The sequence below is a fragment of the Tilletiopsis washingtonensis genome, assembly GCF_003144115.1.
Source record: "Tilletiopsis washingtonensis strain MCA 4186 unplaced genomic scaffold FA09scaffold_5, whole genome shotgun sequence".
NCBI classification, from domain to species: Eukaryota; Fungi; Basidiomycota; class Exobasidiomycetes; order Entylomatales; genus Tilletiopsis; species Tilletiopsis washingtonensis.
The window spans coordinates 591367-604044 of NW_020312002.1; the positions used below are offsets into that span (position 1 = coordinate 591367).

The 12678-nt window shown below is 68.3% G+C and overlaps 4 protein-coding genes across 4 annotated transcripts; 2 read left to right on the forward strand and 2 right to left on the reverse strand.

The window, feature by feature from the left end:
* Position 1: 1 nt before the first annotated feature.
* Positions 2-1337, reverse strand: FA09DRAFT_218927 (hypothetical protein). Its single transcript, XM_025739542.1, has one exon. The coding sequence runs from the start codon at positions 1115-1117 to the stop codon at positions 182-184; it is 936 nt and encodes a 311-aa protein (XP_025600068.1). The 5' UTR covers positions 1118-1337; the 3' UTR covers positions 2-181.
* Positions 1338-5422, forward strand: FA09DRAFT_218821 (hypothetical protein). The gene is made up of 2 exons (XM_025739541.1): positions 1338-5029; positions 5085-5422. Exons 1-2 carry the CDS (start codon positions 1558-1560, stop codon positions 5318-5320), a joined length of 3708 nt encoding a protein of 1235 aa, XP_025600069.1. The 5' UTR covers positions 1338-1557; the 3' UTR covers positions 5321-5422.
* A 28-nt stretch (positions 5423-5450) lies between these two features.
* FA09DRAFT_305727 (Noc2-domain-containing protein) lies at positions 5451-7907 on the reverse strand. Its single transcript, XM_025740510.1, has 6 exons — positions 7857-7907; positions 7488-7800; positions 6747-7432; positions 6578-6691; positions 6174-6520; positions 5451-6119 (listed from the first exon to the last, which is right to left on the reverse strand). Exons 1-6 carry the CDS (start codon positions 7899-7901, stop codon positions 5525-5527), a joined length of 2100 nt encoding a protein of 699 aa, XP_025600070.1. The 5' UTR covers positions 7902-7907; the 3' UTR covers positions 5451-5524.
* A 176-nt stretch (positions 7908-8083) lies between these two features.
* FA09DRAFT_345389 (hypothetical protein) lies at positions 8084-10321 on the forward strand. The gene is made up of 2 exons (XM_025744693.1): positions 8084-8524; positions 8575-10321. The coding sequence occupies exons 1-2, from the start codon at positions 8131-8133 to the stop codon at positions 9903-9905; spliced, it is 1725 nt and encodes a 574-aa protein (XP_025600071.1). The 5' UTR covers positions 8084-8130; the 3' UTR covers positions 9906-10321.
* Positions 10322-12678: the final 2357 nt, after the last annotated feature.

A 12678-nucleotide genomic window follows, 5' to 3' on the forward strand; every position in this document is an offset into this window, starting at 1 on the left:
TGCGCAGCACCAACGCACCCGCAAAGGCAAGCTCGAGCATGCAGGAGGCCAGAGCTGACATGAGGTGAGATCTCAGCCGTTGCAACCGACATGCGGCCAGCCGCTCCAGGGAGGCGGTGAGCGTGCGAAGAAACGCGACACGCGCCTGGGGGACGCGTAGAGAGCAGCGCAGCGCCCGCCGTCATCTGACTTGTCCTCGAGCCACCGTGAGGTCTCGCTGTGTATGCACGCTGTGGACGACAAACCGATCTGTCGCTCCTTTCTCGAGGCGCGGAGTAGCTTGAGCTTGCAGCTCAGCCTCGGGATGTAAGAGCGAAGAGGAACGATGGCTCATGCCGCTCCCAGGCGCGCCAGCAGGCCCGCTGTCTTGACCGGTCGCGAGCTGCTCGAGCGCCGCTCTTCGGCTCCGCTCAGAGGCATGCAAGCAGAACTCAAGCGCAAGCTCGAATCTCGACATCGCCTGCAGCTGTCGAGGTGGTGGCATGCGGAGGTGCGCTCTCCAGCGCGGCGAGCTGCCGCCGCCCCTGCATCGTCCCAGCGCAACGGCTGCGGACTTACGCAGCAGCAGCGCGGGAGCAGCGGCGTCGTGGCGGCAAGACGCGTCTCGAAGCCAACGGACAACCCCTGACAACACGTACCGCACGCCGCTTCGCCTGCCGCCTGCCGTGCCTGCCCCTCGCTCGGCCTCGGGCTCCGACACACGCCGGCCGCTGCAGCGAAGTAGCGCAGCGGTGCATCGACGCAGGTCCCGGCTGGCAGCAGCATGCAGCAAGCGCGAAGCAAGGCCACGCTCGACGCTCGAAGAGGACGTACGCGCGCGTCTGCACCACGTGTAGACACGAGAGTGCAGCCATGTCGCGGCCGCGAAGGTGGCCTGACCCGCACATGCCTCATCGGGCAGGCCGGCGGCACGGCACAAGGGCTGAGCATGCGCACCGTGCAGCGCTGACTTGATAGCGACGGGGCGCAGCGCCCCGGCGCAGTGCGCGTTGCACCGCGCCGGCGCTGCGATCTTCTCGCGGCTCTGGCGGCCGGGATACTGACGATGTGAGCTCACCCTGCACCTGACCGCTACAGCGGCATCGCAGCGTGCTCGTCTCAGGGCCTGGCCCTGCATCGCAGGTCCGTTGCGCAAGCCGCAGCTGGCGGACGCAGCGCGATGGACCCCGCCTTGCTCCTCTCCTCCTCACCCTGTCCTCGGCCTCGGCGTGTGAGCGCTGCTCACGCTCCTTCGCTCCTCGCTCTCGCTCTCTCTCTCGTGTCACCTCCTCGCTGCCATGCGCACCTGAGCCCTCGCCGCCCTCTGCTCGCCGCACCGGCGCTCCCTGTGACGCCTCGCATTCTCGCATCTCGCACCCTCGCGCCTTCCGACGATCCTCGCTCGGCCACCTTCTCGCCCTCCTCGCCGTTCCAGACAAACCACGCACCACGTCGCTCGCACTCGAGCAGCTGCCACCCGACCCGACTCGCTCTCTCAATCCCACGCAGCACGTCCATCTGCTGCACACCATCCGGCCGCTTCTGGCCTCGGCGCTCCTCCGCGCCCTCTCCGTCAGCATGCCTCACGCCAGCGACGACTACCTCTCGCGCGGCGGCGGCAGCGGCAGTGGCCTCGGGTCGTCGCCGCACAGCCGCATCCCCGTGCGGCCACCACTGCGGCGCATGCCTGCCTCGCGGCCCAGCGCGGCGCCCGACTGCGCCTTTACGTCGCCCGTGGCGCCGCACCGCAGCGCCCGCATGGTCTCGTCGCCCGCGTACAGCCCGCTCCCGGCACCCAGCTCCGAGCGTGCGGTGCTCTCGCCGCGCACGCCGACGGCCAGCCGCATGCCGCGCTCGCCGCGCCTCACCACCACGCCGGCAGCGCGGCTTGAGTCGCCCAGCTCGGCGCTGCTCGTGCCCGCTAGTCCGGCGGCGACCTTCTCGCCGCTGCATACCTCTAGCAAGAGCACGCCGCTGGCTCTACGCCGTCCGCCAGGGACCCTGCGACCTGGCCCACCATCACCGGCGCTCTCGGCCGCGTCGCGCGACTCGTCGCGATCGGGCCGCAGCAGTCGTGCCGCCTCGCCGCTGCCGCAGCCAGTGGCAGCGTCGGCCAGCGGCGAGACGGCGCCTTCTCGTGTAACCTCACGGATCCCTGCGACGCCTCGCGCAAGCAATGCACTGCGCCCGCGCGACGGCAACGTGCCCGTGCGTCGCCTGTCGCCGTCGGCACCTCCGCTCAAGGCCGCGCAGAGCCCGGCCATGGTCAGTAGTGCATCGCAGACCACGCCGATCCGCAGTCGCCTGCCCGTCTCGCCGTCGCGACGAGTACCGGCACCGCTCTTCATTCCCTCGCCCGAGATCGTGCAGCTCGAGCGGCCGCCTCTCGTACGACGGCCGCGCGCAAGTGCCGAGGCTGCACCGACGCCCAGTCCCGAGCAACAGCCGTGGCCAGCTCGCGTCAGTGCCGACACCAGCGCATCATCGCTGCAGTGGAAGGCACTGCCGGAAGAGCCAAAGGAAGAGTCGCTCGCTCCGCTGCTCGAGACAGCGCAGCACACCGATGCTCTTCTGCGGTCGCGCCGCATGCGCACCACGAGCGAGGGCGTGCCTCACGGAGGCTCGCTGCGCGGCAGTGCGACATTCTCGCCCGCTCGATCTGGTCGCCGTCTCGCCAAGCTGCGAGGACTTCCTATGTTCTCCCACACGCGTCAAGCCTCAGGCAGCGCCTCGGCAAATGACTCTAGCGTACCTTCGCCGACGTCGGCCGTCTTCCCGGAGTTCATGTCTAGCGACGGAAAGTCGAGCAGCAGCGTCATCTCCTCGTTCATGGAGTCGATGCTGCACCACGCTCATAGTGCCACATCGCGCTCGCGGAAGCGCGCCTCTCACGGCGATGATGCGTTCCTCGGCGCCAGCCCTGGACGCAGACGAGGTGCAGCTGGTCGCACGCTGTCCGGCAGTCATCAGCCATTCGTGGGCTCGGCAGGCAGCGTCACGAAGCAGCTGATCAGCGCGCCGATGCCGATTGCCGAGGGTGTGTCGTTTGCCATGCATCCTGCGCAGGTCGAGGCGAAGCTCGCGGCGGCGCCGCAGCTGCGAGGATCGCCATCTCTGCCGGAGCTTCGCACTGTTGCGCCAGTCGCACGCATCGCCACTTCGGCCTCTGCCACGAAGCTCGACGAGATCGACTCGACGGCTCGGGGCTCGCCGTCTGCCGGCTTCGCAGCTGACGATCCGCGCAATCTCTGGCTATCGAATGCACCGCACACACCGAGCCACTATGTGACACCTGCGTGGCTGTCGAATGCACCGCACACACGGAGCACCTGGGCGACACCTGCACGGCCAGTTGCTCGCATCAGAAGTGCGCCCGAGCCTGGCGACGTCTCTGCTCCGTCAACACCTACCTCTCCCGCGACAAGTATCGCAACAGCGCCGACGCTCTCGCCCGCGGCGTCTCGGCGAGGGAGCGCAAGCACGGCGTCACTGTCGCCGGTGACACCTGCACGCTACCCGCGCTACTGTCCAGCGGCCGCTCTGACCAAGCAAGGCCTTTCGTCACTCGAGGCAGAGCTAGAGATTGACTCAAGTCTGACGCCAAAGCTTCGTCGTCCGGCGCAATTCTCCCTCTCGGCGTACCGCGGCAGTCCGCGAGCGCCGGGCAAAGGCTTTCCGCTCGATGTCGCCTCGCATGACGGCAGCATCAGCTTCGATGAGACGTGCACCAGCATCAGCTCGGAGTGTCCCAGCCTGATCGACTCCGAGGCTGAGTCTCTCGACCCAGCCTCCGCGTCCGCCTCGAGAGACACCTCGACGTCTCTTCTGACCGCGACGCAATCGCCGAACCCAGAGGCGCAGGTCCACGCGTGCATCCTGGACGGCATCTCTGTTCTGTCTGAGTCGCCCGAGGCCATCGGCGCATCGCGCAAGACTGGCGGCAGCAAGTACTGCTTCGAGGTGCTCAATGCCGAAAGTGCTTCGGCAGAGGCTTCGGACGTCATCGTCGCGGACGCACAAGACGCGCGCAGCCCTGCCCTCTATGAGCTCTCATCAGTGGAAGGTAGCGACGCCGAGAGCGATGCGAGTGACGACGAGAGCGTTCGCGACAGCGTCTATAGCTTGCAAGAATTGCTCACGCAGGCGTCACGCAAGCTCGAGGCGCACTGCTCGCCGCAGAACCGTGCATCGTCGCTCGAGGCAGCCGGTGCGCGCGCACAGGCAGCTCGACCGGACGTGCGGGCCTCGATTCGACGCAGCCACGGACGAACTGAAGGGCAGCGAGAGGTGCCTCCTTCAGTCGAGCTTCCGCCAGAGGGCCTCGAGCTGCGCATCGTCGATGATGAGCACGGAGGTCCGCCGCGCCTCGAGCTGAGCTGGGAGGTGCGCCTGTCCGGCGCGGACGGCCATCGATCAGTCGCAGGCCGTACGCTTGTGCCAGAGGCGGTCTCGGCTTCGCTCTTCGCGTCCTGGGCGAGCAGCACTGGTCTCGGAACATCGCCGGCAAAGCGCAAGCCACTGCCAAGGCGCGACGAAGCCAGGCTGACTGGGACCTCTGTCCACAGCGACTGGTCTGCTATCTCTTCCTCCCACCCGTCTTTCGGCGAGCTTGAGCTGCAGCAGCTCCAGGCGTCAGCACAGGCGCAGCTGCAAGCAAGCCGCGAATGGGGTCTGCAGCCGGCACGAGAGCGCCATCTCTCTCATCCGGTGCAGGAGTCGCCGAGCCTGCTCGAGCCCAACGCATGGGCAGCCTCGTCGCCACGCTCGCCGTCCTTCTTTCCGCGGCCACTGCTTCTCAGTCGACCAAGCAACGAACGCCGGCGCACACGAGAGGAGAGTGCACCGGCAGAGACGCAGAGCACTCGTGTGGCAAGAGCATCGCAGCGCAGCGGCGCCGCTGGGCCGCCTGTCGCCTCGCCGAACCTCCTTGATGTCGCGACTTCCCGGCGCAGCCGCGTCAGCAGCCGTCAGGCCACCACGCCTCGTTCCACGCTCGTGCCCATCGGCACGCCGCGCAGCACCGTGCCATCCTCTCCCGGTGCCACTCTTGGTGAGTCCGCCGGACGCATGCTGGTGACATTGGCTGACCACGCGCACTCTCACAGGCTACCTACCTCGTCTTACCCCTGTCGGCCCCAGCCACGACGCCTCCGTCAACGCCAACACTCTCTTGCTTCTCCAGCGAGCCGCCGAGTCATGCGCCGACATCACGCCGCGCAGTCGCCGGCCGCCGCTGCCGCGCTCGGAGAGCATCGAGTCGGCGCTGATGGACACGCGGCCGCCGTACCAGATCCTCACGGCCTCCTCGAGTCTGGCAGAGATCACTGGCGCCGGCAACTAGACTGCGCTCCCTGCAGCACACACCTGCTCGCTGCTTCCCGCTGCTCCACCCTCATTCCTGTGCGCACGTCTCCGTTCCTCTAATGCGCTCCTCACTCTCGTTGCTGTATCTTTAGCCCCCTCCTGCGTTTCCTCGTTCGACACTCTGTAACTTAGGCCTTCGCACGCTCCGCGTCTGCTGTGACATCGCATCCATTCCGGCGCCTCAGCCACGCACCTCCTGCGCCGCCTGCTCGAGCAGCGCACGCTTCTGCGCCAGCACCTTGCGTGCCAGCCGGCATGCAGACTCGAGCGGCGCCTCAGCCTTCTCGGTCCGCAGGAACGCCGCCACGGCGCGGCGGTCGTTGGGCGCAAACTCGACCGTGGCGCGCCGCTTCTCGATCCAGGCCGAGTTCTGCGCGATCTTGTCGAGGATGGCCTTGAGACTCGTGCTCAGCTTCGGGCTCGTCGAGGCCTTGAGCGTGCGCCGCAGCTGCGTGCGCAGCGGCACGACGAGCTCGGGGAAGGCGATGGAGCGAGCCTGCGTGGAGAGGTACTCGAGCAGCAGGTGCGTCGAGTCCTCGGCGATGACGTCGGCATACACGCGCGTGCGCACGTAGGCCTGCGGCGCACGCAGCGTCGTCTCGAGGTTCAGCGGCGCCAGCGTCGAGCCCTTGGGCTTGCGCTGGAACTCGGGTGCGTCGAAGACCTCGAGCAGCGGCGCCGTCAGCGGTACGTAGACGCCCGTCTTCTGGATCAGCCGCAGCAGCGAGCGGATGACGTGCAGGCGCATCGGGAAGTAGCGCGACGTCGGAATCAGCCTGAGGCGCGGGACGTCAGCAAAGGCAGCAGCAAGCCAGCACGCGTGCGCTCACTTGATGACGCCGGTGGCCACCTGCACCAGCGGGTAGATCAGAGGCTGCATCTCGCTGTCCTTGGCCGCGCGCGACTGATCGCACGTCGTGCCGAGGACAAGGCACCAGAAGTCGACGCAGTGCACAAACTGCCAGTTGAGCACGCTCTTGAAGCTCTCCTGAGTCTTGGCCTTGAGCGCGGTGCGCAGGTGGATGGCCAGCTGCCGAATGAAGCCGAACGCGTGCTGGTAGCTCGCCCGCAGGTCGAGGCCGTACAGCTCCGAAGCGCTATTCTTCATCAAGTTGATCGACGGAAGCGTGTGCACCGTCGTGAGCTTTGTTGACCGCACAAAGCTCTGGTACGCGCCCTGCAAGCCACAGCGTCAGCAGGCATACATTGCACAGTGTTGAGGTCCGCAGCTCACCTTCAAGCACAGGTCCATCATCGTCTCGTCGGAGGCAGCGGCGATCTTCCGGATGCTCAGGAACGCAGCGATGCGCACTCTGTCCTCCGCAGTCGCCCACTGGTCCAGCAGCAGCTGTCGAGCGCAGCGTCAGCAGCCACGCGCATGCACACCACCTTGCTTGACTCACCTTGACGTGTTCCCGCGCCAGCTTGCGGCTGTGCAAGAGCCAGGGCACCATCTTTGCGCTCTCGCTCACAACGACGTACACGAGACTCGGCTCGGGCAGCGTGCGCAGCAGCCGGTGCAGGTTGGAGTAGTACGACTGGATGGGCCGCTGCAGCGCCGTGAACTTGGGCGAGTTCGTCGGCAGCTTGTAGCGGCTGTTCGTCTCCTTGTACGGGATGTGGTGCGCCAGCACGACGGGCACGTACTTGAGCGTCGTGACTATGAGCTTGTTGAACACCTGCGCATCGTTTACGACGTAGCTCGACGCCTCGCCGCCGTAGTTCTCGCTGCCCATGTGCGCGGCAGCGCGGAAGGCCAGCAACAGCCGCCGGAAGGCGCGCAGCGAGTGGTGCTGCAGGATGCTGCGCTGCCAGCCGGCGAGCATCTTGAGCGTCACGAGCTGCGGCCCGCTGTCCTCGTCCTCGTCCATCACGTCGTCGCGCGCCTTGGCCTTGCCCTTGGCCTTGGTGGCCGTCGCTGCCATCTCCTCCTCTTCCGACTCGTCAGACTCGTCATCGGAAGCGCCACCGAACGCCAGCAGGTTCTCGTCGTTCTCCTGCAGGTACTTGAAGAACTCCGGGTCCTTGGCCGCCAGCGCCTTGAGCTGTGCAGCGTGCGCCTCCGGGTCGAGCTCCTCGTCCTCATCACCTGCTCGCGGCGTCTCAGCGCCGCGCTGCTGCTATGCTGTATGCCAAGCACTCACCGGACAGCTCCTCCATGTCCTCTAGGTCATCGCCCTCGCTCTCATCATCCTCATCGCCCGACTCGTCATCCTCGTCGCCGCCCATGCCGGCCTCGAAGCCGCCGCCGAGGAACTCGTCTACGCCCATCGGGCCCGCGGCGTCCGACTCGGCATCGCTCTCGTCTTCGCCTGCCGAGCCGGCAAGCGCTGCATCTGCGCCACTCTGGCGGCCCGCAGCGCCGCTCTTTGCCTTGTGCGCCTTTGCCTGCTTGGAGCGCTCGATGACGGCCTTCTTCTTTGCGCCCTCGCGGCGCGTCTTGAGCGTGCGATCAAGCTGGCGGGCGGGCAATGAGCGGCTGACGCGTGGTGCAAACAGCACTGTACACTCACGTTGTTCTTGACGAACTTCTTCGTGCGCTTCGTCTGCTTCGCCATGGTGCGTGTGTCTGGGTGTGAGGGTGGAGAGCAGGCTGGGATGGAGGGGGCCGGGGTGCAGGCGCAGCGCTCCGCCTCAAAAAATCCAGGCGCGGCGCGGCTCGGCCGAAGCGCCCGATGCGCGATCCCGCGGCTCAGCCGCGCTGCGCCCGAGCCGTGCTTGCCTCTCCACACCTGGCGCCTCTGTCTCTCCTTCAGCTCCTCCACCGCTCGCTGCTGCTCGTGCGCCATGGCTCGTCCCGAGCTCTCGGCACAGGCCGGCCCTTCGTCGATGCCGGCATCCGCGCCGCGCATTGTCGCTGCGCCCATGGCCGGCTCGTCGTCGGCGCGTGCCCACGCCGCGCTGCGCTCCTCGATGCGCCGCCTCCTCTCGACGCAGCCGCTCGCTCGCACGTCGGAGCGCGCCCTCGACGTGCTCACCGAGGTGGCGGCGCGCTACATCGCCCTTCTCGCCTCGACGGCCGCGTCACGCGCTCAGCACTCGGGCCGCACGCGTCCGGCCTTCTGGGACGTCGCGGCAGCCATCGATGATCTGGGCACGGACGTCGAGGAGCTGGCCGACTGGGTGCAGGACGGTGCAGGCCTCTCGGCGAGCGACGCGCACCGCGATCCCGCTCTCGCAGGTGAGTGACGAGTATAGACGTACGCTGGCAGAGCTGACCGTCCTCGCCAGAGCTCAATGCCCACGGACGGCGGCCAGCACCGGCGGCACGGCAAGAGCTGCACTACGTCTCGGTGCCAAAGGCTGCTCTGACGGACCTGAAGCAGCTGCAGCTGCTAGAGGATGAGCCATGGCTGGTGCAGGCCGCCGACACGGAGGACGAAGATGAGGCGCGGACGCCGTCTCGCTCGCGGAGCAGCTCGTCCGGCAGCTCGTCGGCGGGCAAGCGGCGAAGAGTCGGCAAGCAGCCAGACTACGTGCCGTCGTTTCTGCCGCACTTCCCAGACGCGCACTTCCTCACTGCCCATTCCACGGCTAGCGATCTGTCGAACGGCTGGGCAGTCGAGGTGCTACATGACGGCGAGTATCGCTCTGCCAAGTCGGAAGCATCGCATCATCTCGAGAACGGCGAGGCCAGGCGCAGCTCGGCATCGCCGCTAGACGACAAGGCCGAGGCTCTTCCGAAGACCAACTGCACGGCTCAACATTCAGATCTGGACGACCCGCCGGACGGCGCCAACGACGTGTGGCGCCGAAGAGTACCATACGACGCCTCTACGCTTGCTACGCAGCAAGGCATATCGGATCTGCCGTCCGTCGATGGGCTCATTGGCCCTGAGCCGAGCGCTCGCGCTTCCAGCCTACGAGCTTTTGCCGCCGACTATCGGGCACTCGTGGCCGAGCAGGCTCCGCCGACGCTGCTCACCCCCACGGGCGGAGCGCACGCCGGCGCTGCTGCCACGCGTCGCATGCTGGCGCTGGCGCTGGCAGACCCAGGACGTTTTGTGCCGAGCGACAGCATCTTCGCGGCCGTCGCCGCTCGGCCCTCCGCCCTGCCCTTCACGCCATCGGCGTCACACTTCGTCACGTCGACGGGCCTCTTCACCGCGACGCGGCCTGGCGGACGACCGGCTGCGCTCATTGCGCCCAGCGGAGCACTCGCACCCGCACTTGCCCATCGCTGGCCAGCGCACACGATGACGGCCGCCCGCACGGTGTCGGGACCGGCCCTGCTGAAGCGCATCTCGCGCTCGGCCGACCCGCCGCCCGTGTTCGACGACTCTGGCGTCGAGCGCGTCTTCCAGGGCGGCCCTGCGCCGTCGGACCTGCTCGCGGCGCGCCACTCGGTGCTGGCGCCGGCGCTGCGCACCATCGTGGCGCAGACGGCCGCCGGTGATGACGAGGCGCCCGCCGAGAAGCCGCGCGAAGGCATGCTGGTGCACACATGGGACTGGACGACGCGCGACTACTCGGACTCGTCGCTGCCCGGCCGCCGTGTGCCGGCTCGGGGCCCTGGCGATGCCGAGCTGCCGGCGTCGACGCCGACGTCCAAGGGGTCCTGAGCCGGCCACCTCGGCCACACGTGGTGGGCCAGCCTGCTCCGTCGGGTTGCCACGGTCACGTGTCCAGGCGCGTCCACGACGCGTCGTCGTCGGCGCAGGACAGCCTCCGCGAAGACTGGCGGCGGAGCTGCAATTGCACGGCCAATTTGTCCGAGAGAAGCGTGAGCGAGACTGGAGGGTGCCGAGCTCTGAGGGATTCCTGGGTCTGCAGAGGGCGGACGATTCTCTTCTTTGTCGCGAGTTTCGAATGTCTCCTCGAGGTCCGACCCGGAGAAGGGCCTTCCTCGGCCCGCGTCGTCAGCGAGAGGAGCCTCGGCGAGATGGAAGCGCGGCGGCACTGGCGCAGGCGCGGCGCCTTCATGCGAAGCTGCGGTACGCGCCATCGGCGGGAAGCGAGCTCGGGCGCGACGCCGCCGCCGTCAGCCGCACGCCGCACGCCGCACGCCCACGCCGCGCGGCTTCTTGCGATCGCGCCTCACGGGCAATCCGATGGCGGCGGCCGGGTTTGCGCGCCCTCGCCGAAGCTGACCACGGGGCAGGGCACGGCGCCGCCGGCCGAGCACTCCCATCTCGTCGTCGAAGCATGACGGTCTCGTCATGCGCTAAATGCAGTTGCCACGCTATGCGACTCACATGCGCCCTTCGCCGAGGCAGCAGGCACGCCTCGAGAGCAAGGGTCGTCCTGGAGCACGAGCGCCGTCCCCATCCTCGCATGAGCGCAGCCGGGCGTCCCGCTCGAGGCTCCGCGGCTCGCTGACGATCGCCCCTGCAGCCAAGGGCGGAGCGGAGCGTCTCTGGGAACATGCGACGAGCTCGCGAGCAGCTCGGCAGCGCCCGCCCGAGGTTCGCCCTGCAGCAGCAGCCGAATGCCGAGCCTTTGCGTCGCTCATGCCGCCGGAGCTGGCGGGCGCAACTCGTCGTCGTCGCTGACGCGCTTCGCTCGTGCAAGGCCAGGCACATTGCAGCACCGACGGTGGCGGCGCCTCGATGCGTTTCACAGGAGAGGACGCCGGGTGCGGGGATGGGGCGACGAGCGTGCATGAGTGCGCGAGCGGGATGCGACCGATCCTGGGAATTGCTGGAGAGCAACGACGAGCGGCGCACCGGGTGGCCGGCGTCGCAGAAGCTGCGTCCGACAAGGTGCTGTCTCATGCCGCCAGCTGAGCCAGCGTGGTGAGACGAGCGTACCGTCATCGTCCGCTGAGACGGCACGTACCCTCCGCACGCGTCGTCATCGTCGGCGGCGGGAGCACCGCATGCAGTGGAGATGGCGGTCAACCCACAAGCGGAGCACGACGAGGGCGAGATGCGCACGAGGCAAGTGCAGGCCTCCGAGCGGCCACCGTGCATTCGATTGCATGGGCCGTGGGCACGGCCGACGCCAGGGAGGCGCGAGCCGCCATTGCCGGTTCCGCACTGGCGCCACGCTCGCGAGCACGTGTGAGCCGGCCCACGCTACTGTGTGGTGTGCGGGCGTGGTCGTGCGCATGGCTCATGCCCCCCAGGGCTCTTCCGAGCCAGGCGATACTCGGCCCTCTGGAGGGTGCCGCAGCTGCAAGGTGGATCCCGGCTTGCCTCTGCCCGAGGCCAAGCGGAGGGCCCTGCATGCATGCTACCCACCAAACAAACGCCCGTGCGTGCACCCGAGGGCCCCTCGTCGAGCACAGACCAAGCTGCAGCTGCGGCGGCCAGCTCGGCATGCGGTCGCACCGCGGCCGTTGGGCGAGCCCATGCACGGAGGGCCAGCGTCTTCGCTGGCGCTGCGGCTGGCGCCGGGTGCGGGCGGCCGGCTGCGGCGCCGCCCGCTGCAGCGTGCAACGGTCACACGCGTGCGGCGAGCGCCGCTTCGAAAACGGCGCCTAGCGCTGGGGTGCATCTCGCCAGCGCAGCGAGCAGCACAGCAGCAGCGTTGCGTCCGGGCCAGGCAGAGTCAAGCTTCGACACCAGCGAGCGAGAGAAGCCGCTGCGGTGCTGCGTGCGAGATTGCCAGGCGATGTCGCTGCCGACTTCGGGGGCCGCATGCGCGCCTCAGCGCTCCGCTCTCTCTGGGTGCTGCGTGCTGCGGCGACGACCAATCAATTCGTCTGCGGCTCCGAGAGAGCCTTTGCTCCAGCTCGCCGAGGCCAGGCTCACGCCGGCTGAAGCTCAAGCTCGCCTTCAGCATGCTGCGGCGGGCCTCGCCTGCCTGCCGCTTGGCCTGCACCTCGCTGCACTCGACCCTGTGCGGTCGATGCTGTACATGCGCGAGCGCGACGCCGCAGCGCTACGCCGCCTGCTGGCGGACTTGCCGTCGCCCGAGGCGGACGCAGAGGCGTGCAGCGGCGTGCAGCCGCAGCACCGCTGCCAACTCGACTGCGACGCTGCATCGAGAGGCCTTGCGCTGCAGGCGACGACGCGCGCGACAACGCATCAAGGCACCCGCTGCACGCCGAAAGTCTAGTGCCGCCGAGGCAAGCGCCTCTCTTGCGCTGCTTGCGCAGGAGCTGCTGCGGCTCGCTGCACGCTGGCGCCGCGTTCGCACGCTCACGGCTCGGCGGCGGCGGCGGCGCCTGTCGAGCGAGGGCTTGCGCCGCAAGGTTCACTTGCCGCCAATCGCGCTGCACGCCCGCGGCCGGCCGCAGCACCACCGAGCAAGCAAACGAGCAGAGAGCGCAGAGGTGCTGCTCGCGGCGTCGTCATGGGCAGCGCTGAGAGCCGAAGAGGCCTCACATTGCTCCAGCTGGCCGAATTCGCATCGCTGCGGCGTCGGGCCGGCCGGAGCGACGAGCTCGCC